Genomic DNA, 25,314 nt, shown 5'->3' with positions numbered 1-25,314 from the left:
CATAAAGTAGTGATAAATACAAAGATCTCTTTCCATGTGTTGTTTCATTCACTTGCTAATGCTAGAATAGCATTACATAAAATTGTTGCTCAAATGTTGTTAGTCGAAATAAACGAGAATATAACTGACAAAAGTCCAATTCTAAAAGTTGACAAGCACAATAATATGACATTTACGTCATGCGAAAGTCTTCAAATTCAGATCAATTACTGACGATTTGGCTCAACAGGTCATTATATGACGTCATTAATCAATGCTTGCCAGTCAGACATTAGCTAGGTATAAGACAGAACAGTGAAAGGCATAATACTTCAAAAATTGGTAAAATTCACCACACATGCCCCAGAAAGGAGATCGACTCTCCGTGTAGTTTATCATCCTTTAGCAGCCCGGTCTTTTGCGGGGATTTGAAGATAAAAGCAAACAATACATATAAGAATTGTCACTCCAAATAAGATAAAGAAAAAGCGATCTAAAACGACAGCTGTAAAATGCCATTGTTCCTTCATTACTGTTTCCATTTGTTTTTCGCGTGCTTCTTCATCGAATCTTTCTAAAATGTCAGCGATCCTCTGAACTTGATCGGCACAATTACTCAATGAATGAGATTCAGTTGAAACACCTAGAAAAGCAGAGAGTTGACTTGTGAGAAAAAGCAGTAAGGTGAAAGCAGAATTAAGGCCTTCACTAATTTTGAGTAAAGATTAATTTTCAGTGATCATATCACATCGAATATAATACACCTGAAGAGATTTGAACTTTATCCGATTTTAAATGAGGCATTGAGCGAGAATGGAGAAAACCTGTTGAGGAGCGTCTGGTGGGAATCACATGACCGTTTTGAAAATGGTGACCATTGCTACAGGTGACAATAGCGGATGTTTTCGCTTGCTCAGTTTCCCGCTGTTCATTTTCCGTAACAATCAAATCTTCTACTCTTTTGGGGATTCTAATAAAAAACGTAGGAGCCATGATACTGAATACGAGAAAACGCAACCACTTTGGCATTTCACGGTCGGTTCCGTGAAAATAGCAGCGCGATGTGAAGGTCGTGATGAGAAGGCAGGCCGATATCTCGATGAAACACGCCATAGAGAATTTCCCAATGATTGGTAGCACCACGGAACTGTTAGGAATGCTCTCAGTGAATATCAGCATATAAACGGTTAAACCCAGCAGTATGGTGATCACGAGCGAAATCCTCTCTCCAGAATCGTGCGGGAGAAGGAACGCCATAAGAGTCAGCATATTCAGGATTATGCAGGGTATGATGATGTTATTAAAATAGAATAACACACGACGTTGAACATGAACCGTGTAAGTAACAATTACAAACTTGTGTTTACAGCAATTGAACTTGACTTCTTCACGTGTCACGTTTACTGAGACTAGTTTCCACTCCGCACTTTCCGTGTAACTGGCCAAGTCAACTTCTTCTCCTTTTAGCCGCATGTCCAAAGCGTTCTTTGTGTAAGACCATGAACCAAATGTAATATTGCATTTCTGCTCGTCGAAAGGGAAAAACGTTATATCAAAGGTACAAGTAGTTTTTATTTGAGCAGGTGCGTTCCATTGTACACTACCATTGTGTTGGAATACAACCTTCGTGTTGAAGTTGTACATTTCGCCACCTCCTTCGATCCTAATTAAGTGAAAGTTGTCACTTTTAAAGAATAATATAAAAAACTGAAGAAACCTGAACTGGGTAAGAGTAGGTTATGATCAATGAACTAAAGACAACGAAAACATCTTTCTACTAACTAAAATATAAAATAAGAGAGCGTGTGCCAAAGTAAGATAGCGTGTGTCAGTGTAGGTAGTGATGAATGAACGACAGAGAACACGAACTGTGTTTACACGTTCTAAAATACAAACCATAAGATATAAAACAGGATGGGTGTCAGTGAAGACAATAGCAAATGAAGTAAATAAAACAGCAGTCTTTAGTCTTTTTCCTTTACCCAACTAGCTCACTTACGTATTGTACAGGACAATATCAGGTTTCCAAAAATACTGTGGACTTAGTTTAATGTTTTCAACTCCACCATATTTCGTTGGATCCCACATCACCTTCTTGTTCACCCATGCCTGAAAGAAATAAAGTTTTCAAGCTTATCATATTTTTTTTCAGCAAAAGCACACGAATAATGCCAATAGTTTTAGAAACTTATCTAGAAACTGCCATCATAGCATCGTGAGGACTGAAGTTTTTGAGATTACCTGTCTAACCCAGACGTTACTCGTGAGGATTTGGTTTTTACCATCCTAAAAGGAGAAATCTTTAAGAGCTAAAAATGCAGGTAAGTCATCAAGATATTGTCAACCAGAATGTATCACGCTGCAGACCCACAAATTTACCAAATGAGATAAGTCAAATGAAAAAGGTGAAATGCAACAAACTTAGCTACTTTATCGATAAGTTGGTAATAAGAGAGATCCAATACAACAAATCAACTGACTCAACAAGTTGACTCCGTACAAAGAGATCACAATATGCAACAAACTTACCAAATCAATAAGATGACTATAGGAGAGATCACAAAATGTAACAAACTTACGAAATCAATAAGATGACTATAGGAGAGATCACAATATGCAACAAACTTACGAAATCAATAAGATGACTATAGGAGAGAGCACAAAATGCAACAAACTAACAAAATCAATAAGATGACTATAGGAGAGATCACAATATGCAACAAACTTACCAAATCAATAAGATGACTATAGGAGAGATCACAACATGCAACAAACTAACGAAATCAATAAGATGACTATAGGAGAGATCACAACATGCAACAAACTTACCAAATCAATAAGATGACTATAGGAGAGATCACAATATGCAACAAACTTACGAAATCAATAAGGTGACTATAGGAGAGATCACAACATGCAACAAACTTACGAAATCAATAAGATGACTATAGGAGAGATCACAATATGCAACAAACTTACGAAATCAATACAGTGACTATAGGAGAGATCACAAAATGCAACAAACTAACGAAATCAATAAGATGACTATAGGAGAGATCAAAACATGCAACAAACTTACGAAATCAATAAGATGACTATAGGAGAGATCACAACATGCAACAAACTTACCAAATCAATAAGATGACTATAGGAGAGATCACAACATGCAACAAACTTACGAAATCAATAAGATGACTATAGGAGAGATCACAATATGCAACAAACTTACCAAATCAATAAGATGACTATAGGAGAGATCATAATATACAACAAACTTACCAAATCAATAAGTTGACTATATGCGAGATCAAATTCAACAATGATTGGTTTGCTATTCTTTTCCACGGGTATGACTTCCACTTTAGCTCTGTAATCATCTAACATCTTTTTTACAAGCTTCGTTACATCGTCATCTTCGTACTTCGATATAAAAGCCGCGGACACAGAATTTGGAAGTAGAAGATCTGCGAAGCATAAAACATTAAACACCTCAACTTCTTCAGCAGATCTATCCGATAAAAATTCGTACCTCTTCCAACAATGACAAAATGCATTAATGAAGCATATTTTACGAGAGTGCTAGGTAAGAGTCCAGTCATATTTTCAAATGAACACACAGATGCCTCAGCTTTCGTTTCATCCTAAAAATTATGACAACATCAATCATCATATTTAAATTAAAGTGAAATGTAACGACGTAGGAATCTGGTCATGCTACAAAAAATATCTTTAAGAATGCGGCACCCCTTGAACGTGATTGTTTGCAGAATTTGCGAATTCAATGCATCACAATGAAATACGTTTGTGCCTTGTCTGTTTTGTGAAACGGAGTTAGTTGTACATGATGTATTGGAAATTCTCATAGATATCAATACAAGGAATTTTGTATCTCTGACAAACACGTGTGTACTCAAAGTTCGCAAACAAGATGTTGGCAAAAGGGGAACATGATGCATCGTGATATATATGCATCTTAAAATAATGGAATAACGGTAGCCAATCAAAATCTATCGCGTGTTTTCAAAATGTTAGCAAAAGGTGAACATGATGCATCGTGGTATATATGCATCTTAAAATAATGGAATAACGGTAGCCAATCAAAATCTATTGCGTTTTTTCAAGATGTTAGCAAAAGGTGAACATGATGCATCGTGGTATATATGCATCTTAAAATAATGGAATAACGGTAGCCAATCAAAATCTATCGCGTTCTTTTTTTCATCGTGCAAATAAATCCATCAATGAAGAGAAAACAAATGAAAACTGGAAAATATTTAATAATATCTTGTTAAAAAACATACAAAGGAAAAGGTACACCACAAAAGAGACATGCAAACCTCGAGAGAGAATTCATACGAAAGAAGTTAGAATGTTTTTTTTTAATGAAAAGAACGATTTAAGCTTTCCATTGCTATAAATTTTCGACACAGACTTTGACTTTAATATATTCGCCATGTCTAAACAGTGGTAAGAATTACCAGATAAGAACCGCCAATGACGATGAAATTTTTGTGACAATAGATTTTATCTTTACAAACTTTATCTAATTTCTTAACTCAAAATCATGGACATGATGGGTAATATTTTTAGATGGCGTTCTGTGCATTTTCAATCTTTAATGACTTAATTGTTCACCAATTGTTCCCCTCCCTCTGATACACCCAAGCTCAAAATATTTTCCTTCGCAAGACACAGTGACATAGAGAAACTTGCAGCAAGCGTCGCAATATCAACGATGTGACGCTGTCAGACAGGTGATTAACAAGCTTCTTTACACACATGCATTGTAAACGAAACTTATCGTACTCTCTGCTCTCCGGTTTGAGCTTCACTTACATTGCATAATCAGGCGTTGCAAAAAAATATACTTTTGTGAAGTGGCGATTTTCGTTTTGTTGTGATTTTAAAATATTTTTATTAATGATAGACAAAAGGTGCAATTATAAAGACATTTTGGACGGAGAAATGTATCATCACATAGAAACTAGTACAATACACAACATTATTGTTTGGATCCATTAATTTGAAAACACGAAACGTTGATGCACAACATTGTATATTGTAGTGATGTACACATAAACAGAACGTGAACATTTAAAACATTCATATTATATGTCTGTATACAGTTCTAAAAAAACTTATCATGATAATATTCAATGACATCCCGCTGGCGTGTCCGGCCCGCAGAGTTTAGTCCTGCTATGTAAATATTTGAACAGTATTATTTATTTCTATGGCAATCAATTGTTTTCACATTAAGCGAATACATAAAAAATTACAGTATAACTAAATGATCGAGCAGACCACGTCAATGTTGTAGAATTACTTGCACTAACAGCCAAAAAACCCACTAATGACCAATAGTACGTTTTAAATAGACTGATGTTTGAAGTGTCTTTGAAATTTTCGAAGAAGAAATGGCGTTATCTTTTGCAAGATGTGAGTGTTATCAAGGCTCGTAAATATTCATATCGCCCACCAGCTAACTTTAAGCAGTTACAGCATGCATACAAGCATCAATAATTTATGATCATATGTGTTCCTTGGTATAATTTCAAAACACTTATCCAAATCAGTCAACATTTTAACACTTCGAGACGTGGTTTCTTTACTTAGCTTCTGAAGATAAAGTGTCTAATTTTAGACGTGGATTTTAACGGTCATCATTCACGGAAATACAGTTTAGGAGGGAATATGCAATACAAAGCCTTATAGCAACAAACGTCATAAATTACTTTTACGCCAAAAAGAGCAGCTGGTAAAAGGTATTCATTTTAAAATTTTTTGCTGCATAAAGCTTTTGTTGTTGTCATTCTTCTTTCACACAGCTGTATTTGGTAAGCATGCATTCTTGATCAGATTTTGTAAACACTTATGTATTTTGACTATAGAAAGACTTTTCTCTACGTAAGTTAAATGTAGCAGAGCAATGGATGGCCTTTATTATAACAATTGTAATCGTTCGACGTTCGTGTAGGAGAAAATTGGTGGTATGACTTTGACATGAAACAATTACTGAAAAACAAAAAGGAAACGACCTTATAATAATTCTTTTTAATCGGGCCACCAAAATCAGACCAGTTTAAAAATGGGTTTTTATTTTCCCGTCCTTTGCAACTCTATGACAAGACAAGCGTTATCAAAAACTTCACAACCAATCAAACTCTTCCTTAGACCGCTCCACGCGTGGGTGCAACACCGCATTCTACGAACACTTATGAGTAAAAGGCGTCGCTGTCAAAAAGTTGAGAGTTTTGCTATAATGTTTGATCTTTTTGGTATCACCTTCCACCAAGGCTTACCTTCATAACAAGTTTAGCTAAAAAGCACATAGATCAGACTCGGTCATGTGACTGATGATTTCACCATTCTTTAAACCAATCAAACCCTGACAAGTCCTCAAAACCAATCAAACTGTTCCACGCGTGGGTGAAGTTCATACTGCGTGTACTGCAAAGTCAAAAAATGATGACCCCGTGAATAAGTTGAAAACTTGCGTTAAACAACTTCTGATAAACAAAGTCCATCCTTTTCGTGTTAGAGATATTCGAAATTCGACTACAAATTTGCCTAATATATAAAATATACAACTCCGACTCGTTGGTACGCCGAATAAATTTACATGTCGTGTGTAAATGTGTATCTTTTCATTTTTAATGAGGGGTTTCATTTAACAATACAACGCTCAAATGTAAACCAAAGACAGCATTCCCTTTTTACTGTCTTTGAAATATCTCTTAATAAGCACAATTAATGAAGTTAACTCTGATAGCAGTGTCGGCAAAAGGGTGTTTTTTTGAGAGGGGGAGGATACTAAAAAAATTCTCTTCCTGCAGCGTCTGAGTCTTTTAAGAAAAACAATCTTGATTTCCCATTGCGAAAATCATACGATGGCAACGATAAACTTATGTTTTTATACATAATACAGGGGAAAATCCAACTGACGAACTGTGCACCTGATTAAACTCATTCGCTAGAGGCTACCTCATTTTAATTTAAAGATAACGAAAAAAAAACCACCGAGATTATAGCAGTGAACATGTGACATTATAACTATTACAGATTAAATATTAATGAGCGTGTTTTTGTGGTCTAAACTCAATCATATCATGCTGAATGAACGACAGTGAACTGTGACTCTGCAAGTCCATCATGTAAGTTGACTAGCTCAACAGTTCTCGTCGAGTGATATTGTAACTATCATGAATATTGGGTCTCGTGACTAGTAATAAAGACATGCGTATGTATGGTATAAATAGCAATGTATTTTGATTAATGCGTGCTTTCCACTGCAGGGGGCTTACTTTGAAAAGAATATCCGCGATATATCATTTCTGCCGTGCTGGGTGAAAGTACTTACCTACAATTACAAGCAAATAACGCGGAGACGGTTGATGGGCAATTTCGTTCACCTCATTCCAGCTTCAAGCAAATCAAGACACTCAATGCATTCAACGTGTTTCTAGTTATTAAACTCATTCAGAAGGATACCACGGATACTAAGGATCTTCAAGTAGCAGAAGTTTCATATCTTTGGATGATAACACTAGGTGAGCTGAAAGGAAAAAGAAAATTATAAATAACGTAGGACAGTTGCATGAAAAATGAAAAGAGACGTCAAATTGATTCAAGCATATGCGCTTGTATTAGGCAATACACGACCACACAAACAGGCGCAATCCATGAAAAAAAAAACCGGAGGCAAAATACCTTTCAGCACTAAAAAAATCAATAACGTATCTCGTTGCGATTGCGAATGAGAATTGGAAAAAAAATGAAATCGAATTTCAAATATAAATAGTGGCCATGCCTTAAGCTAATTAAAAACATCATGGGGTATCGGTAAAAAAATCTAACTAATAATACCTTGAGACTTCAAGCTTCGTCGAATTATCATCACAATTTCTTTGTCTATAGAAAAGATAACAAAGGAAACAAAACAAACCAGAAAGAAACAGAAATACGACAGAGGTTGTGCAAGAGCATCATATAAGACAACGTATACTTCATATATATGTACAGATCATGAGAGGTTTTTTTGAACTTTCCCGAATTTTTTCGTTGGTACTTTGCATCATCGTCATCAATGCAGGTAAATTAATAATCATTTAAAAGCAAGATAGTAGGATGTTTGAAATTCATACACTATATTATACACAACAAGCGACAATAAAAATCCAATAACACACCAAATGGCTGCGTTTTACGTAAAATAGTTAATACGCGACAGGAGAAACAAAAAAGCCAACGATTGTTTATCTACTTTCGTTGTCTGCCTTTTTCAATTTCGAAATAACGAGCAATATTTTTGTCCATAGCAAAAGTTAGGATGCGCCTTCTAAATTCTTCTAGACTTTACGAGATCTAAAGCGGATTATGGAAATTCTTAAACACGTCGTGCCGTCCAAGATAACGTGAAACGTGATTTGCGTTTTGAATTGCCTTTTGATAGGATGCAGGTTTTCTAATAACGTGTCGCTCGCTATTTAAGCTGGATTCAGCCTATAGTTACAGTGACTGCGTACAAATATAATTATTGACGCCATTAAATGGAATAAATGACGGTTTTGTTCAACAAAAATCATGCAGATAAGAGCAATGTTTGACTCAGTTTCTAAAAACGTTGTGCGAAAGCTTTTGAACAAAAAGAATACGAAAAACACTAAAAAGCGACGAAGCTGGTTTTGAACATATTTTGAGCATGATTAAGAAATTGAAAAAAACGTTTGACAAGGACAAATTAGCGGAGGTTTCAAAATGTTTTACATTGATCAGTTTTGATAATATTTCAGTTAGTTAGGTGAATAGTACAACAATTTTTAATTCGGCTTTCTCATGATATCAAGAATTATTCCGACTTCGGTCAATGTTATCCGGAGTTTCGCTTCGGAAGATAACATTGACCTCGGTCTGAATAATTCTTGCTATCACGCTCAACATCATCCAATGATTGTTTAATATATGAAGATTTTGAATAATACGTGACTACTTCTGATAACTGATGCAGTCAGCATGTCAAGTCTAAAAGTTTGCACATTGCTGTCTTGCCATATATAAGCTCATTATCAATAATCCCGCCCCATTTTTCTAGACTATCACAGCGTTTAGCTGAGCTACTAATTAGAAAGTAGTCGCCGCGAATCGGGTGTTGTTTTAGGCAGATGATGAAAAGAAAAGCAATGAGAAAAGCAATGAATTAAATCACAAAAAAACTGACTATGATTTGAAGACTAATGTAATACTGCATATACATTGAGCAATAACAGCGCAAGAAGTACAACCGGGCTATAATACCATAGATAATTGGGGGGAGAGTCAAATTCATATAGCATTTTATCATTATCATCCATCAAAAACAACAAATTTCAAAGAATATAGCATGCATATAAACATTACCCCCTCTCCCCACACCCCAAATTATCAATAGTACTACAGCCCTTATAGCTATATCTAAAGGAAAGGTTATCTTCAAAACAGTAAAATCGGTAAAAACCGCAACATAAAAACTCGTAGTCTCATCTTTAGCTTTAAATGAATGAAAATTTTTCAAACTTAAGATTTCGAAAACTCTTCAACTGAAGATAGATCTAACAAGACGTAAAGTTTCAATACATTTAATTTCGTAAACTATTCATCAAGATGGTTGAATGTTTTCTGTTGGATTTATGGTTGGTTCTATAAAATAGAACTGTAGCTATTCTCATTTACTCTATAGACAATACTTTGGGCAACACGAAGTTCGAAAATGAAGGAGGGTCACGTGGAGTCAAAAATTGTACCGTGGATAAGAGTCATCCGTCGGCCACGGATCCCGAACACATTCTTATCTCTGATTTGATGAAACATTATAATGCCGACGCCAGACCAATCTTAAATAAATCTGCAGCTGTGAATGTGACTTTCGATTTGGCTTTCAATCAAATTGTCGATCTTGTAAGTTGAAATGTTTTTGATGGTTGTGATAACTCAAATAATAAGTCATTGTATCGGAGCCTAAAGCGGGAAACAACATTGTGGTCCTTCCTACGTAAGAATCGGCAAATGACGAAACGTATGTCATTCAGTCATTGCATGGGAAAGATAGGCAAAAATATTTTTTTTCTAATTTTAGGATAGTAGACAGCAAACGTTGAAGAGTAAAATTTGGCTACGACAGGTAAATGTTTTTTCATCTTCACAACGCAAAACCATGAACGAAATTATGCATTTTGTTAACGGACCTGTAAATAGTTATCCATGAAGGAACGATGTAATTAATCCCATGAACGACTGCTTTGCTTTCACAGCAAACAGTTTTTATCAGCTCTAAATTGTGTAACATATATTTTCTTCAGTTTTGGGTGAACCCGTATCTCACGTGGGACTACAACGATTATTGCGGAATAAAATTTATCATTCTCAACTCGAAGAGGATTTGGAAACCGGACATTGTGCTATACAACAGGTATATTTCTAGTTACCATAATACTACGCATTTGGTGATATTTTATATAGAACTGCACTGGGAGTTTATACAGAGTTTTGTAAAAGGCAAGAGAATTAGTCTGGTTGGTACATAAAGTATTCCTCCAAACTTTCATGATGTGGAATACAGAAATATATGTATATGTAGAAGTAAAAGTTGACGAAAATTCTTACCTGATTATGAATGCTCGTTACTTGAGCAAAGATCGCCATCATGAAGATGTTTGAACAAACTCGCTTGCTATCTCGGGATTCGTGTCTGCAGTTAGAAAGGAAAACAATGTCAGTCTATTTCTATTGTTTAGCATTGGACACGATGCAGCAATTTATAACAGTAATTACATGATAAAGATACACCATGATGGCCAAACAGAATGGTACTGTCCTGCCGAGATCAAAAGCATTTGTCATATAGACATCAAAGATTTTCCATTCGACACACAGCAATGTCGACTCAAGTTTGGATCTTGGATCTATACGGGAGAGGAGGTAAGCACGTTAGAAATCATTTGAATACATCTTGAAGTAAAGTACAACTCGTGCATACTTCTCGTCATGTCGTATTTTATTGGAGCAGGTCGACATCCAGCCCCAGAGAGAGACAGCAGATTTGAAGACGTACACGGCCAACGGAGAATGGAAACTAATCAGCGCAGCAGCCAAAAGAAATTCCATTAAATACACATGTTGCCCAATCTCGTACATTGATATCACGTACACACTAAACATTAGACGTCGCGTTCGATTTTATATGAATAATCTTATCTTACCTTGTGTAATCTTGGGCGCACTAACTGCCCTATCGTTCTACCTTCCACCAGAGTCGGGTGAACGCATTTCACTGGTCATGACAATTTTGCTAGGTAGGATATACCGTCTAGTTAAGGATGAGTACCGTCAGTCAACACCAACACCAACAGTTCTTCTTAGGACTGAACTAATCGGGACGATCAACGATATTTCCGGGGTCAAACCATCAAACTTTATGTATACTTGCATAGTCTAAATTCCAATCTTCATCTAAACTTTCATTATGAACTCAAACATAATCTAAACCATTTTTTCAGTCTTACTTAAGTGACCAAAATCAGCTTCATTAAAAAACGACTCAAATCATCAGATCAAAAAATGAAATTTCAATTTGACCGTATCCAGCAAATTTCCAGCCAAGTTGAAAAACACCTTCGGATAACAATTATTTGCTTAGATGGTTAAAGCTGAAATTACACATTGAGAGGGACACAAGATGTTCCCATATACGCGTATATCATCCAAAACAGCATATTTAAACTACTAAACACTGACTAACCATATGTTGACATCACATGTACTTATTCATTACTTTCTTCGCTTCAAGGTTTGACAGTATTCATGTTACTGTACAACGAAAGCATCCCACCAACATCAGAATCGACGCCTTTGATTGGGAAATACTTTTTTGCAATCCTCCTGCAAGTGACAAGCTGTTTGGTTATAACGTGCTCGATTCTTCGTTGCTATCATCACAATCCCTTTAAAGAAATGCCCAGGTGGTTTCGATATCTTATATTTAACGTGCTGGCCCCCATACTCCGCATGAAGTTCCCCCATCGTAAGCACAAGATCGACAACCGCCGCAGACCAAAACAAACGCAGCTTCTGCAGCACAACAAACACGTCTACACTACAGAAACATATGTCCCAAATGGCAAAGACAGGTACCCGACCTGCTGGAGTGGTGACAATCGTGAAACCAGTCCACGAAATTCGAATACGAGTCTGGAGAAGGCAGCAGTCGAGACGACAAATGATGGAAACTGTGAAGGCATTTCAAATCAAGTTGATATACTCTTGGATTATTTTGATAACGAGCAAAAAGTGGACGTGAAACGAGATGAATGGCATTTTGCTTCGATCGTTTTAGATCAGGTTTTCTTTTATATGTTTGCTGCCACGATAATATTTTCTGCCATCACGTTCTACGCTATGATACCCAGCTAAACCTTCTTTCACATGTACCAAGTTCGCCTAAATGACTTATTGACATGTAAATTAAAATCAGTGACAAATACTAAACTGTGCTGAACTATAATAACATTTTATGTCTTGATACATATACTTCATGTTACACGAGAGTGAAATAAGGCGGAAAGTCAAATGGGTGGTGATAAAAGAGAATATTGTATTGTAACAAGTGAACCTCGGAATTTTTCATCTGCTGATTTGCTTTCTCGATATACTTTACTTTATTGATGTTTTATGAGAAACCAGATTGATCAAAAACCAGCTGACATTTGACAAAACTGGAAATTTATTTTAAATATATAAAAAATAATATATTATGCATGCAATATTTGAGGATTTCTACATAAATCCTAATATATATATTACTTCCTTTAAAAAACACACATCACTTGTAATGTATACAAAAATTCAGATACAAAAAAGCATAAAAATAATATCAAAGAAGGGCACCTCGATAGTCCTACGATTATCTCTTTGAATTTTGCGTTGATCGATAACTTTTCACAAATGGTTTTCCTTCGACGTTTCTATAACACAGATAAAAAATATGCTCAACATATAAGACAAGTACCATTCATAAATTGTATAAGACAAGTACCATTCATAAATTGTATAAGACAAGTACCATTCATAAATTGACGGTGAAAAACACAGAGTGTTGATGCACAGTTACCGTGAACGAGAAGATTTGTCACTTGTCTTTTTCGGAGACTTGATTTGCGAAAACGAATCATATCTCCTGTTACAAACAAACACGATGTATGAATGCGAAAAAAGTTTATTTCTGTATAAATTAAGGACATCCCACGTGTGAACAGTTCATAAGACCCGCACCAAATAAAAAGGAGCAGCTATAGAAGTATTGAAATGGAAACTTCAAGGACAAGGATCATATATCTCGGTGTGTTATAGATTAAAAATAAATTTACTATAAGATCTTCACTGCAGCAATGCTATACACATGCACTGTAGCATATGTTCAATACAAATGCATGACCATATTTGTACTTACAGTTGGCATGTACTTACATTAAAGGTCGAAAATCTTGATTGTAACTATCACTTTCATTTTGATCACGGGACTCGTTATGGCCATTCTTCTTGTCGTGAGATCTCATTGGTTCCTGGAAGAAAACACGTTATTGATATAATTTTAACATACAAGTCCCGACCCCCATTTAACGAGAAAAGTTTTCATCATTTTATAAGCTCTAACATTGCGTGCAATGGATATTCCATGAACATCCTCGTCATCACTCCAGTGTCTTTGACAGGCTGCAGTCAGTTCGTCTTTTAGAGTGTTGATATGAGCCTGACACGAAGTCACGTCTCTTTCAAGATTTTCAACCTTCAGTTGCGCGGCTTGTTTTTCTGCATCTGCCCGAGTGACCATGATTAATGTCTGTTGGTGGACTTCAAGGAAACCATTCACGACACTCTATATGAAAGACAAATAAGAGCTTTTCATAAATAGAAAGATAAAAACTCTTAAAATCGCAGCAGCTATGAAAGGAAATGTGGTAAGTTTCAGTAGATTTTTTCTTATGAAACAAAATCCCCAGACGCCATCATAAACGGGCGCAGCTCTATTCACGTACCTGACACGCCAATAATGTAGATCCCAAAGGACATCCCTCCGTCGTTAGTTTTGTGTCGCCTAACAAAAACTTCGACAGATCGTAGAAACCATCACGTGTCTGTTTTATCGCTGTCTTATTCTCGTCCAAACGTTTCTGAACGTTTTTCAAATAACGGAGCGCGGTTTCTTTTTCCCTTCGTTTGTAAAAATAGTAATTTAAAATTATAGAGAAAAGACGTAAAAATCTACTCCGGATGCATTTACTATATTATGAATGTGAGATTTATTCACAAAGCTTTCAAGATGGATGCAGATCTCTCTAAAATCTAAGTAGGATGCTTCCACTACACACATGAGATCCATTTACAGTGCTTTCAAGATGGATGCAGATCTCTCTAAAATCTAAGTAGGATGCTTCCATTACACACATGAGATCCATTTACAGTGATTTCAAGATGGGTGCAGATCTCTCTAAAATCTAAGTAGGATGCTTCCACTAAACACATGAGATCCATTTACAGTGATTTCAAGATGGATGCAGATCTCTCTAAAATCTAAGTATGATGCTTCCACTACACACATGAGATACATTTACAGTGCTTTCAAGATGGACGCAGATCTCTCTAAAATCTAAGTAGGATGCTTCCACTACACACATGAGATACACTTACAGTGCTTTCAAGATGGACGCATATCTCTCTAAACTCTAAGTAGGATGCTTCCACTACACACATGAGATACATTTACAGTGCTTTCAAGATGGACGCAGATCTCTCTAAAATCTAAGTAGGATGCTTCCACTATACACATGAGATACATTTACAGTGCTTTCAAGAAGGACGCAGATCTCTCTAAAATCTAAGTAGGATGCTTCCACTACACACATGACACCCAATTACAGTGCTTTCAAGATTCATCCAAGATCTACATAAGACACACGAAAGACGTGCCAAAAATCAACTTACCTCGCTGCTGCATTCGTTGCTTTTTCAGCATCATTTAGTTTTTCTTGTAGCAACCTCTTCTCGCTCTCAGCCAGTCTACTGTCTTTTGTGATCATACGGACACTTTGTTCTTTACGCTTGATTTCCATCCTTGCCTCGGACAAATTCTAAACGGTTGTTGCAGAAAAAACTCGCAAAAGGATAGTTTCTTATCTAAGATTTGGGTTACAAGCTAAGATTTACAGAAACTCAAACAGAAGGTTCACTTAAATAGAAGTGTTCGGGTTTTCTAGAAAAACCATTCGATAGTAAAAAAATATATCAGGGTTTCAAGGCTCACAAAATGTTTCAAAGCTCGCAAATTACATTGTAACGCGACTAAACTCTTCGCTAAAATCAGTATATAAGATTAGAATGAAACAAAAAGCACCATGCAATTTGTTAAGAAGCTTTTTGTCATAGTCTGAGAAAAAGAGAATGGACACCTTTCAGCCAATGGGCTGCATGCCTACTCCCCATTATGTGGACATGTGTAAGATGCTTACCTTGACGGCCTGCGCAAGCGTAATGGCCGTTTCCTCACTATTGTTATGAACTGTGTTTAACTTTTGCTCCATGATCTTGAGTTGCTCAGATTGCTCATTTAGAATATCCTGAGCTCGTTTCTCACGCTCAAGAGCGTTGGTCAATTCAGCATAAAGCTTATCAAACTCGCCGCGTGGAACAGCGGAAGTTAACTGAAAAGGATGAAAGACGGTTTATACAAACGAGAATAATTTTGATTTTTTTAACATAATTTGGCAAACTATTGTTTCCAATTGAATACATTGTAATGGAATTGAATAGATAGTGATCATACACAAGAACGGCGTAGGTTTTTTTAGAAACATGTTAACAATTTAAAATGTTCTCGTTTATCTAAAATGTCTTGTTGCATGCACTTGACTGTGCTTTCAAGAAACCAAGAAAAGAATGTATGTTTGAATGTACACCTACTGTAAGTGTTCTCTTTCATTAGAGTACTTAGTATACTATTGAAAAGAATTATGATTTCACGATGTAGATTCGTGTGTTATAGCTACTTAATCTATAAATTATGTACCTTGTGCCGTAAATCTTCCACATCTCCAAGAGCTTTCTCATTTTCATGTTGTCTTTTCTCAACCGATGTTCTTAGTGCTTCATTCTCAGATTTTATATCACTCGTTTTCATTCTCAAATCTCGTCTTTCGACTTCCAATTTGTGAAGACGCTGGGTTAGACTTAGGACAAAACCTTGCAGCGTCTTCACCACCTCCTGTTGTAGAGTTTAAGAATGCACAATTTAATGAATTTTCAATCAAAGTGCTCACTTTTATTGAAGGGTCACGAGAAACTTGACTTCCACAATCCTCACCTCGGGGTTATGGTAACGAGAATGTTTTGACTTGCCAGTTCTTCTCAAGCACCGTTGAAGACCATTACCAAGAAGGACCGTAAGACAAGTACTGGAATGATGACGAGACTCATCAGGTAAATGTTTACTATCGTCATCAAATATCGCCCACAGTTGCCACAATAAGTTTTGATAACAATGCTTGGCTATTCTTCTTATACCTTCATTGAACTCGGGATTCCAAGAGTAGGAAGGATCTATAACGATACTGGAACATTACAAAGTACATTACATAGCAATGGGGGTTAGGGTAAACAATACTGCAGTGATGTCTATCTCAGCTGATCTTAGGTTATGTTCTAAAAACTCCCATTGTCCTATAAACCCAAATATGCATCCCTGGGTGCGTAATATAGAAATGCAGTAGCTAATACATAATAATGTATAATAACTAATATTCTGCCGATGCCATGTTGAAATTCTGGTTAAAAACGTTCTCTCTTTCTGCAAACCTTTATCAGCGCGTCGCATAATCATTTCACAGAGATCGTTCATGCTCGTAACAACATTGGACAACAGCTGATCATCATTCACCCACGTGCTAGACATTTCCATACCACGTGCTAAAGGCACGTGATTGTTTTTGGAAATTCCTGTAGGAGATGAAAGGATGTAAGACGCACGAAGCACGGAAACTTTATCATCAAGTATAAAACTAGGGGTTTAAGGATATTGCAAAATGTAATACATAAACACCGCTTTTTGACTCGTAATTTGTACATCAACCATAAAATGTTTCATAAATTTATTTCATACCGCAAAACTACAAATCACAAAATTTTATAACACAAAAAGTGATCTATGATTGCTTATTTTAACATGAATGCATCACATTTGGCAGTGCAAACTTATTATCATTTCTATATCATGGTATGATGAAAAATAGCACAAAAATGGAAAAAAAGTTTCTTGTTTTTTTTATCCTCAAAGCGTAAATGCAAACAAAGGAATTAAAAGTGCTCCTGTTTTGGTAAACCTAAGGTTGATTTTATGCCTGCAAGACAGGAACTGTTTTTATACTTTACCAAGAAAATCTGCTCCAACGGTTTTTGGCTCTCTAAAAAGCGCAACGAGACTTGTCTGAATGCCTACAGCCACGGTAAAGCAGGTCTTTTGTCGTCTGGTAATGTTGATAAAACGATGCAATGCAAGGATGACAATCACACCAACACGAAATTTCAACAACAATGAACTGTTGGTCAGCACTGAACTCGCATTATCACTGAGCTCACTGTTTAGCGTATCACAAAGGAATATTGTATGCTTGTGTAGCTTCGAGAGACGTAAATTGACGTCGGTAAGGGATCTTTTTTGAGTTATTAAATTCTCCATTCGCTTACACAGCGGCCATAAAGTGCCAGCGAGTAAGGTACACGAAGCAAGTAAAGCTGTCTTCTCTTTAATGTACTTCTTCCGTGAATTTTTTAACGTTTTATTTTGCACTTCAAGCTCTTCTCTCATCGCGTTCAACTGTTGTACATTTTGCCAAGATTCATCAGCAACGCCCTGCGTTTTCTAAAACATAAAATTACTGTCGAGTAAGACATTTAAAGAGCAAATATACTAGCGGTTATTGCAGTTTCGAAGTTATGTATTGAGATTGGGAACTAGAGTTTAATTGAAAAATGAGCTAAAATTAACATTGAATATCAGTATCACAGAGAAACGGCCAACCCTTTTTCACACATTCTTGGGGAGACCGTTGCCAACCCTTTTTCACACATTCTTGGGGAGACCGTTGCCAACCCTTTTTCACGCATTCTTGGGGAGACCGTTGCCAACCCTTTTTCACACATTCTTGGGGAGACCGTTGCCAACCCTTTTTCACACATTCTACGGGAGACCGTGCAACCTTTAATCAATTGAAGCCAATTTGAAGAGCAGCTCACATCCATTGACATGAGTATAAAAACTGCAAGGGTATCTTTAAGTAAGCATGCTTTACGTTTCATGAAAGAAAATTTTGAACGAAAGAACCCAATCCACAATCCATCCAGTTTCGCACCTGAACTCGATTATGAAGGTCCGTAATCAATTTCCCATAATGCACCTCCATCTCACGACTTTGTGTCTTCCACGTCATCTCTCTCTCTTTTAGAGTCTCAGATAACTATGCAAACGAAAAAATAACGAGTTGAAAATTTTCACTTATAACTATCGTTATCTTTCTTCTTCTTGCCTTCTTAATCGTAGCCTCGTGTTCATCTTGAGTAGTCTTAATGTGAGTATCTTTCTTATCCAGCGCTTCTTCAAGGTATTTCACCTAAACGTTGACATGACCATGAGCAGTGACAATCTTCATCAGTTATAAATATATTTCACACACTGCATGACAGCACGATTGAATTAACCGCTTATAAAAAAATAAACTGATAGCTGACTCAATCTTTTTGTCGGTAATAATCTCTGTATTATTTTAGCTTTGCTGTTTAAATATTTTTGCGGGAGCAGTCTGATCAGATGAAAATTATGCAATGATCGTCACACTGAGGTTGTCTACCCTACGTAAGAGAGATCTATGCGAAAATCATTCAGGCCAACACGTGTCCTAAGAATTAACCAATCTGAAAATCGTTTTGAAGATCGCAAATACCATGTAAAAACGATTTTCAGATTTGCCACCACGACAAAGTCTCTATTTTATTAATGAACCAATCGCAACCTTGAATGTCGCAGTGTATATCAAGGTGTTTTTATGCTATATCATATCATCGTTTACCTTCTCTTTGTTTCTGTTAAGTTCCGAGATATGAGTGGAGACTTGATCGGACAACAATCGCATCATATCTTCCCAAGAGAATTCCTGATATGATCCACCATTTAGATTGGGTTGATGGGTCTGCCCTGCCACAAGGCATTGGTAGATCGTGTGTAGAAACGACAAGCGGGTCTGGAAATAAATGTATGGTAATAGTCAATTGATTAGAATAAGCTATCTATCTTCTTAAGTGACAACAGCAATTGCGGATGGGGCTAAATTCATATTGGATTGGATGCTATTGATGATGGCTATGTTATTTATATTATTTAGTACCATGTTCTCGTTGGCGTACTTGCTTTGCAACTTTGACACCTAATAAAAAAGGTAAATAAAACAACGTCCATTGCGGTGCGAATAGTAAAACCGCACATCTATATCTTTACTATCACATAAATTTAATACACTTGTATTTTTTGATGATGCCAAAAGAGGTTTTGATATATACGTACATGCTTTTCGAGTTCTTTATCAAGTTCTTTATCAAGTTCAAGACTGACACTCGTCAATCGCAACACCTTCCCTCACATGAAGGCGTTTCTGATTGTGTGTTTATTAACAGTAATGAGTACTGTGAACTTTGAGAATGACTATTTGAACAGTTTCTGTTAACAGTTTCTTATTCTCCAATATATTTGCATCACAAACTGTTCGTTGAGGTATAGATACAGACAATCAACACGTACAAACCTCTTGATTGTGCCTAAAGGATTTTTCACGTTCCTCATCTGACGCTTTTTTCATTTCCTGTATTTGTATTTCGAGTTTAGAGCAATCTTTCTGCTTCTCTGTAAGCTGTAATCGACTCTCATAGAGTTCTTCTTTCATTTTTTTTGCAGCTTGTTTAACGTCCTGTACATAAAAAAGAAACAATAAAACAACGATCTGTCACCACAACCGTTACGAATAATGCAATACATATCGTTTCCACACCTCGACAGCTTGATCTCTCGACCATACTAAGTTCTGATAGCCATTATTTTCACGGGTGAGGTTTTCCAGCTTTATTTTCAACTGTTTTGCCTATATAACACAAACTACGTTCAACAGAGTAAAAAAACATCATACAAATAATACGTCCCTGTTCAATGGTGAGCGATTTTCTTAACTATTTTCTTGATGAACGTAAACATCGTGAGGTCTACTTGCTTCATGCACGTATAGATTATTCATTATAAAAGAAAACATGTCATCTTCAACCTCGTTCACTGCGTTGGTTTGTGAAGTTTGAAAGTCCAACAACATTTGACGTATATCATGAAATAAATGTGTGCTATCGTCTTTATCACGTCCTTGAAACAAGCAAAGATAAAGAGATTGCATTGCATCAATAGCATATATGGACAGCACACAACTTTACTTGAGTTCTTCATTTACCAAGTTTCTTTTTTCCCGGCGATTTTGATCCACCAAACGTTGTGAGCAAAGACTGAAGTTGGCTTACACACTCATTGTAGTTTATGTCATATTCGTTTTGATGCCTTTTGGCCTGGAGAAAAAGAGAGAGAAGAGAGAAATTAAAGAAATACGTAGGAAAACGTTTGTTTAATATAGGAACACGTTTATTGCGCATCCGAAAACAACTTCCGTTAACGGTTATTTCACGTTTAACATGCGTACAGTATTATACCTGCGTTAGTTCTCGTTTCAAGGTGTCAAAATCTTGTTGATGAACCTCCAGCTTTTGAGACAGTTCTTTAATGATATTCTGTTTCTCCTCCAGATCTCCTTTTATCTTCTTCTTCTCCACGACATACTTTTCTTGCAGCTTGGTCAGTTTTGCAACTGCGTCCGCATGACTTTCTTGTTCAATTTTTAGTCTTTCTTCAAAATCTCTGCGACAAAAAGGAACGCAAATTACAATGTTCTGATTTGGATTACATAGAATATAAACAATACATCTCATTCCAGCTTGTTGAAAAATGAATCTAATTGCATTGCTGTAAGTCTTAGTAATGCGGGAAGATCAATATTGCGAGAAAGAAGACAGTTGAAAGAGAATCCAATACTTGTTCTGCTGAGAAAAGTTGTCAATGGTCGCCATCGCTTCTTTCAATGAAGTCGACTTCACTTCAGCATCGGCCTCAAGCTCACTGGCTCGAAGCTGTAAAAGAGAAGTAAATAAATCAAATACGACACCTCCATGGTGAACTGATGAAAATATCGCTATGGCGTGGTAGAAAGATTTTTATGGTAAGCTAAAAAACATCTTCGTGGTCAGATGAACATATCTTCACGTGGTGAGGTAGAAAGATCATTATAGTAAGGTGAAAATATGAAAAATTTCATATTTGGAGCTTGCTACCACATCTTTTCTCCGGTGCAGAAATTTTGCTAGCGGGAGGGGCTTAAAAATTCGCCTGCTGCACATACGTATCTCAAGCACGCGAGATGTACAACAAACCTGAATGACTTCAGAATTAAATTTCGTCTCCAAATGGGACGCTCTCTCAGCTTCAACATGCTCTTCGAGACTTTTTATTCTTTCGCGAGCTTGCTAAAACGAGTAACGTGATGACAATCATTCGAAACGACAGTTTTGAAAAGTAGTGAAAAAAAGATGGGAAAAGTTGATATATTAAGTGAGTTAAAATCTTAACCATCATTTAAAGAATTGTTAATACACGTTTTCAAGCCATTTAATAGTTGACTATAAGCACGGAGTGATACAGAAGTCTCGCAAAATATATAAAGGAATGTACATCGGCCACGTGTTCTCAGCAGGTGTGCTGGAGTGAGGTATTTGTTTCCCTGTTTTTATGAAAAGATTATTCAATTGCGGACGAATTCGTCATTCAAGTTGCTTCAAACTTGAAACGGTCACGTGTTACTTCGTCACATAGGCATCCACAGAGGCTTTGGAAGCGTTCAAGAATTAGGGGTGTTCTACATTCGTCATGTCATAACGCAAGAAACTTAGAATAGCAATAAAATTGTTTCACGGTACTTATTTTCAATCGGTTTTTCTGCTTTTTCGAGCAAACATTATGAAAATCGTTATGTTGTGTTTCATTACATACTAATGACTTGCACATTTCCGTCATTTCGTAAATGTTCAAACCATTTAAAATTTCCCTGGTTCCAGGTGCCCGTTCAATAAATTTGAAAATTTGGTACACTTATCATAAACGTTGAAGCGAGAAGCTAATTTTGTGGGTGTCCTTCGGACATTCTAACACCCACGGTTTTCCAAGCCCCTGGGCATCCAAACATTCATGACCCAAGGTCTGTGGTCGTTACTACAACTAACTTCACCGTAATAACTCCATACATGGAAGAAATCAATATATTTGAAAAAACCTCGAGTTCTGTCTTTAGCCTCTCCTCCCTTTCAACGCTAAACTCGATATCTTTAGCCTGATGACGTAATGTATTGCTTTGACTTTGTCTTTGCGCTAGAATGCAACAACAGATGCAAAACAAAGCTTTTCAGTTCAAGTAATTGCAAGCAATTTTTATTACACCATCAAAAAATGAAGTTGACAGAAGTTAAGCTTTTTACCAACAAGCAGTGTTTCAAAAGACGAGTTTTACGAGCGTGTGTAAACGCCAAGAATACTTTCACGACATTTTAAGAGACATACAGACCTTCTAAAGACGAACATTTTTCTTGCATGTCCACTAGAGCGCTAAAAAATTGAGATTAAATTCCGAAAATCGTTCCGACAAGGGATTGAGTTGTAAATGGGACATTTATTGGTATCGTTTTCGTTCATAGACAATGATTACTTTTGTTGTTGGTGCAGCATTTTATTCAAATGAAGCGATTCTTTCTGAAAATCTTCCAGTTTTTTAGCCATCTTATTCAATTCATCATCCTACACGAAGGCATGAAGTGAATTAAGTTAAAAACCTCAGAATTCATCGAAGTTTCCAAGAACGCAGATGTTGATCGTTTAGACGCAGTTCTTTAGAATAACAGTTGGCATTGGAATTGACTGACTTTCTGACATCCTAACATAGTGGTAGCCATCTTCAAAGTATATACATATTCTTCACTATTCTCTCGACTCTGAAGATGACCACCACTAAGGAAGTCAACATGAACACCAACACTCCTTCCCATGACTGCACTAAGCAGGACAATCAACATCTACATGATATTGCTACACAATACTCTTGGGTTCAAACCATTCACTTTAATGTACCTTCACTTCCAGATGTTTCTTCCATTGAATAGTCTCATTCTTCCGTGACTTTTTACAATTTTCAAGCTCCTTTTCAAGTTGATCAAATCTACTCATGTTCTCCGAGAGTTGTTCTTTCAACGAGGCCATATTGTTTAATACCTCGCCATCCTTTTCTGCAGCCAGCCTCTTCACCTGATTAGCGTTCTTCTTTGCCAAAGTCAACTCATACTCCAGATTCTGGCGAGTCGCCTCGCCCCGCTCCACCTGGGCCCTGAGGCGAACCACATTGCTTTCAAGAGTACTCTTCTAACAGGAGAAAGAAAAGACATTGTTTATCAGGGTGGCGGAGAGCTTACCACATAGATAGCCATTAAAGATAAAATCTCATGGAAAAAATATATTTTTATAGAAACTCCAACCTACATTTATTGAAAACATAGGCAAGACACACTTAAAGACTTGATAAGGTACTAGAACTGGTTTCGAGAGTTATGATTGGCATTGAATGTGAACTTCACTTCTGGATTATTGTTTTGGTAGCAACTATATCACTTCGTATGCTAACTAATCAATTATTGGACAAAATTTGAAAAGTTTCCTCCAGTTTTAGATGACTCACATTAATGTTGGAATTTTGTAGTATATTACAATAGCTAAGCCAGCCTGCAATTTTTTCTCCTGCTTTGTAAATTTCACAGCATTATCATTATTTGTTTTTTGTTTTCACAGTGAGCAAAAATTTACAAAGCAGGAGTAAATAATCGGGCTTGCTTTGCCAGGGGTGAATCCCTTTTACGCATAGTTCACGTAATTTTTTTTGATGTAGCAGTAATCAGTGGCAGACCAACTCGATTCAATTTAACTATATAATTCTCTGAGCCAATCTTGAAGTTGTTTAGCAAATAAGTAATTTAATACATATTTTACACAAGTTCTATACTCTACTAAAGAAAATGGTATTCATAAAACAAGCATGAAAATACATAAGTCACTGTAGAACTAGAGAAGAAACATTAGGGCATAATGTAATCTCAAACCTCTTCATTGAAAATTTTTATCTTGTCTAAAGCTTCGGCCTCAAGCTGAGCAATCTTCAATTTGAGACTTTCGATTTCTATAAAAAAAGCATCAAATATTTGCTAACTTTTCTCTCACAGGTCTGAGAAATTGCATAATTTGTGCTGTAAAGTGTGGCCTAAGTGTACGTAGTTGTTAAGGAAACCAAGTATAAACTATACGAGACAGTTTCACAAGTGCAATATAACCTTTCTCAGAGTGAATAGATCTTGAACTATTCATTTGAGTTTCTGCAGCGGTTTGGGGTTCAACGACATCATATGTATTTCCACCATCAAAAGTGAAATGAACGCTATTTTCTGAAATCATGTTGAAGATGGATCTAAAACAAAGGCAAAATATATGACCGTGTCAAACTAATAAAACAGCTTGCCAGTTTCTAGGTTAAAATTTGCATACCTTGTCTCATGGCAGAGTATTTAGTGAAATATAATTTTCTGTACTAAATTCCAAGTAGAATATAAAATTGGTGAACGTTTTCGAGTCGCCATGATGTAACTTCAAAATATTTTGACAGTAACAGAAATTACGATAAAACATACTGCTATTCCAAACAATGTATCATAAAAAAGAAAAAGCGAGTAAAACCATATAAATTATCATAAGCAGGAAAGCTCGATGCTCCTACTGTTAGTGTTCATAGTTTAGTCTGTTTAGTAATAAGTACATTGGTTTTTCAATTGTCGCGCGAAACGTAAATTCAACTGTTGTCCCGCGTGATGATCCCGCATAGTATCTCCTACGAACAGGTGTAACACCAATGACCAACCATAGAGCATAGAGAGATTATAATCTCTACGCCAATATCGTCAGTGGTCAGGTATTAAATGCTGGCAAATGGTAAATGCCCCGTCTGCTATGGTAAAAGTAGGCAAAAACGCAAACTGAAAGACAAAGAGAGTTATATAAAAAGCAGTGGTCTGCTAAACGAAGTCCTGCTAAAT

At 36.4% G+C, this 25,314-nt stretch overlaps 3 protein-coding genes across 5 annotated transcripts; 1 reads left to right on the top strand and 2 right to left on the bottom strand.

The window, feature by feature from the left end:
• Positions 1-25: 25 nt before the first annotated feature.
• Positions 26-7,526, bottom strand: LOC124433579 (neuronal acetylcholine receptor subunit alpha-3-like). Of its 2 annotated transcripts, XM_046983373.1 has the most exons (8): positions 7,340-7,402; positions 6,282-6,429; positions 3,509-3,620; positions 3,259-3,443; positions 2,221-2,265; positions 1,979-2,088; positions 744-1,642; positions 26-622 (listed from the first exon to the last, which is right to left on the bottom strand). In XM_046983373.1, exons 2-8 carry the CDS (start codon positions 6,309-6,311, stop codon positions 375-377), a joined length of 1,629 nt encoding a protein of 542 aa, XP_046839329.1. In that variant the 5' UTR covers positions 6,312-6,429; positions 7,340-7,402; the 3' UTR covers positions 26-374. The 2 variants fall into 2 exon arrangements, with proteins under 2 accessions (XP_046839329.1, XP_046839330.1); XM_046983374.1 differs by lacking the exon at positions 6,282-6,429 and having other exon boundaries at positions 7,340-7,526.
• LOC124433580 (neuronal acetylcholine receptor subunit alpha-10-like) lies at positions 7,324-12,926 on the top strand. The gene is made up of 8 exons (XM_046983375.1): positions 7,324-7,529; positions 7,897-8,071; positions 9,695-9,912; positions 10,091-10,135; positions 10,314-10,423; positions 10,749-10,932; positions 11,021-11,306; positions 11,801-12,926. The coding sequence occupies exons 2-8, from the start codon at positions 8,005-8,007 to the stop codon at positions 12,421-12,423; spliced, it is 1,533 nt and encodes a 510-aa protein (XP_046839331.1). The 5' UTR covers positions 7,324-7,529; positions 7,897-8,004; the 3' UTR covers positions 12,424-12,926.
• LOC124433578 (coiled-coil domain-containing protein 171-like) lies at positions 12,716-25,022 on the bottom strand. 2 transcript variants are annotated; one of them, XM_046983371.1, is made up of 29 exons: positions 24,770-25,022; positions 24,559-24,692; positions 24,331-24,407; positions 23,312-23,599; positions 22,893-22,981; positions 22,752-22,792; positions 22,464-22,558; positions 21,568-21,660; positions 21,173-21,267; positions 20,794-20,998; positions 20,541-20,652; positions 20,364-20,455; positions 20,097-20,186; positions 19,854-20,015; positions 19,440-19,478; positions 19,125-19,295; positions 18,585-18,668; positions 18,411-18,515; positions 17,431-17,920; positions 16,858-16,998; positions 16,367-16,602; positions 16,073-16,267; positions 15,516-15,707; positions 14,992-15,137; positions 14,046-14,220; positions 13,664-13,885; positions 13,477-13,571; positions 13,073-13,186; positions 12,716-12,974 (listed from the first exon to the last, which is right to left on the bottom strand). In XM_046983371.1, the coding sequence occupies exons 2-28, from the start codon at positions 24,677-24,679 to the stop codon at positions 13,117-13,119; spliced, it is 3,921 nt and encodes a 1,306-aa protein (XP_046839327.1). In that variant the 5' UTR covers positions 24,680-24,692; positions 24,770-25,022; the 3' UTR covers positions 12,716-12,974; positions 13,073-13,116. The 2 variants fall into 2 exon arrangements, with proteins under 2 accessions (XP_046839327.1, XP_046839326.1); XM_046983370.1 differs by having other exon boundaries at positions 13,121-13,186.
• Between the last annotated feature and the right edge of the window lie 292 nt (positions 25,023-25,314).

This window comes from Xenia sp. Carnegie-2017, unplaced genomic scaffold (genome assembly GCF_021976095.1).
Source record: "Xenia sp. Carnegie-2017 unplaced genomic scaffold, XeniaSp_v1 HiC_scaffold_13, whole genome shotgun sequence".
Classification (NCBI taxonomy): domain Eukaryota; kingdom Metazoa; phylum Cnidaria; class Anthozoa; order Malacalcyonacea; family Xeniidae; genus Xenia; species Xenia sp. Carnegie-2017.
Note: the sequence above shows the minus strand (reverse complement) of the source record. Positions and strands in the feature narration are given on the sequence as shown.

What these genes read in the sequence shown, in the direction of transcription:
- LOC124433579 (XM_046983373.1), bottom strand. Translation starts at nt 6,311, where the DNA reads ATGTGCTTTTTAGCTAAACTTGTTATGAAG. An exon ending in TTTTGTCATTGTTGGAAGAG is followed by an intron (nt 3,444 to 3,508) that starts GTACGAATTTTT and finishes TATGCTTCGCAG; the next exon opens with ATCTTCTACTTCCAAATTCT. An exon ending in ATAGTCAACTTATTGATTTG is followed by an intron (nt 2,266 to 3,258) that starts GTAAGTTTGTTG and finishes TTCTCCTTTTAG; the next exon opens with GATGGTAAAAACCAAATCCT.
- LOC124433580 (XM_046983375.1), top strand. Translation starts at nt 8,005, where the DNA reads ATGAGAGGTTTTTTTGAACTTTCCCGAATTTTTTCGTTGGTACTTTGC. An exon ending in GTAAAATTTGGCTACGACAG is followed by an intron (nt 10,136 to 10,313) that starts GTAAATGTTTTT and finishes TATTTTCTTCAG; the next exon opens with TTTTGGGTGAACCCGTATCT. An exon ending in GACATTGTGCTATACAACAG is followed by an intron (nt 10,424 to 10,748) that starts GTATATTTCTAG and finishes TCTATTGTTTAG; the next exon opens with CATTGGACACGATGCAGCAA.
- LOC124433578 (XM_046983370.1), bottom strand. Translation starts at nt 24,679, where the DNA reads ATGATTTCAGAAAATAGCGTTCATTTCACTTTTGATGGTGGAAATACA. An exon ending in TAAAAATTTTCAATGAAGAG is followed by an intron (nt 23,600 to 24,330) that starts GTTTGAGATTAC and finishes TTCTCCTGTTAG; the next exon opens with AAGAGTACTCTTGAAAGCAA. An exon ending in TATGCGACGCGCTGATAAAG is followed by an intron (nt 16,603 to 16,857) that starts GTTTGCAGAAAG and finishes GTATCGTTATAG; the next exon opens with ATCCTTCCTACTCTTGGAAT.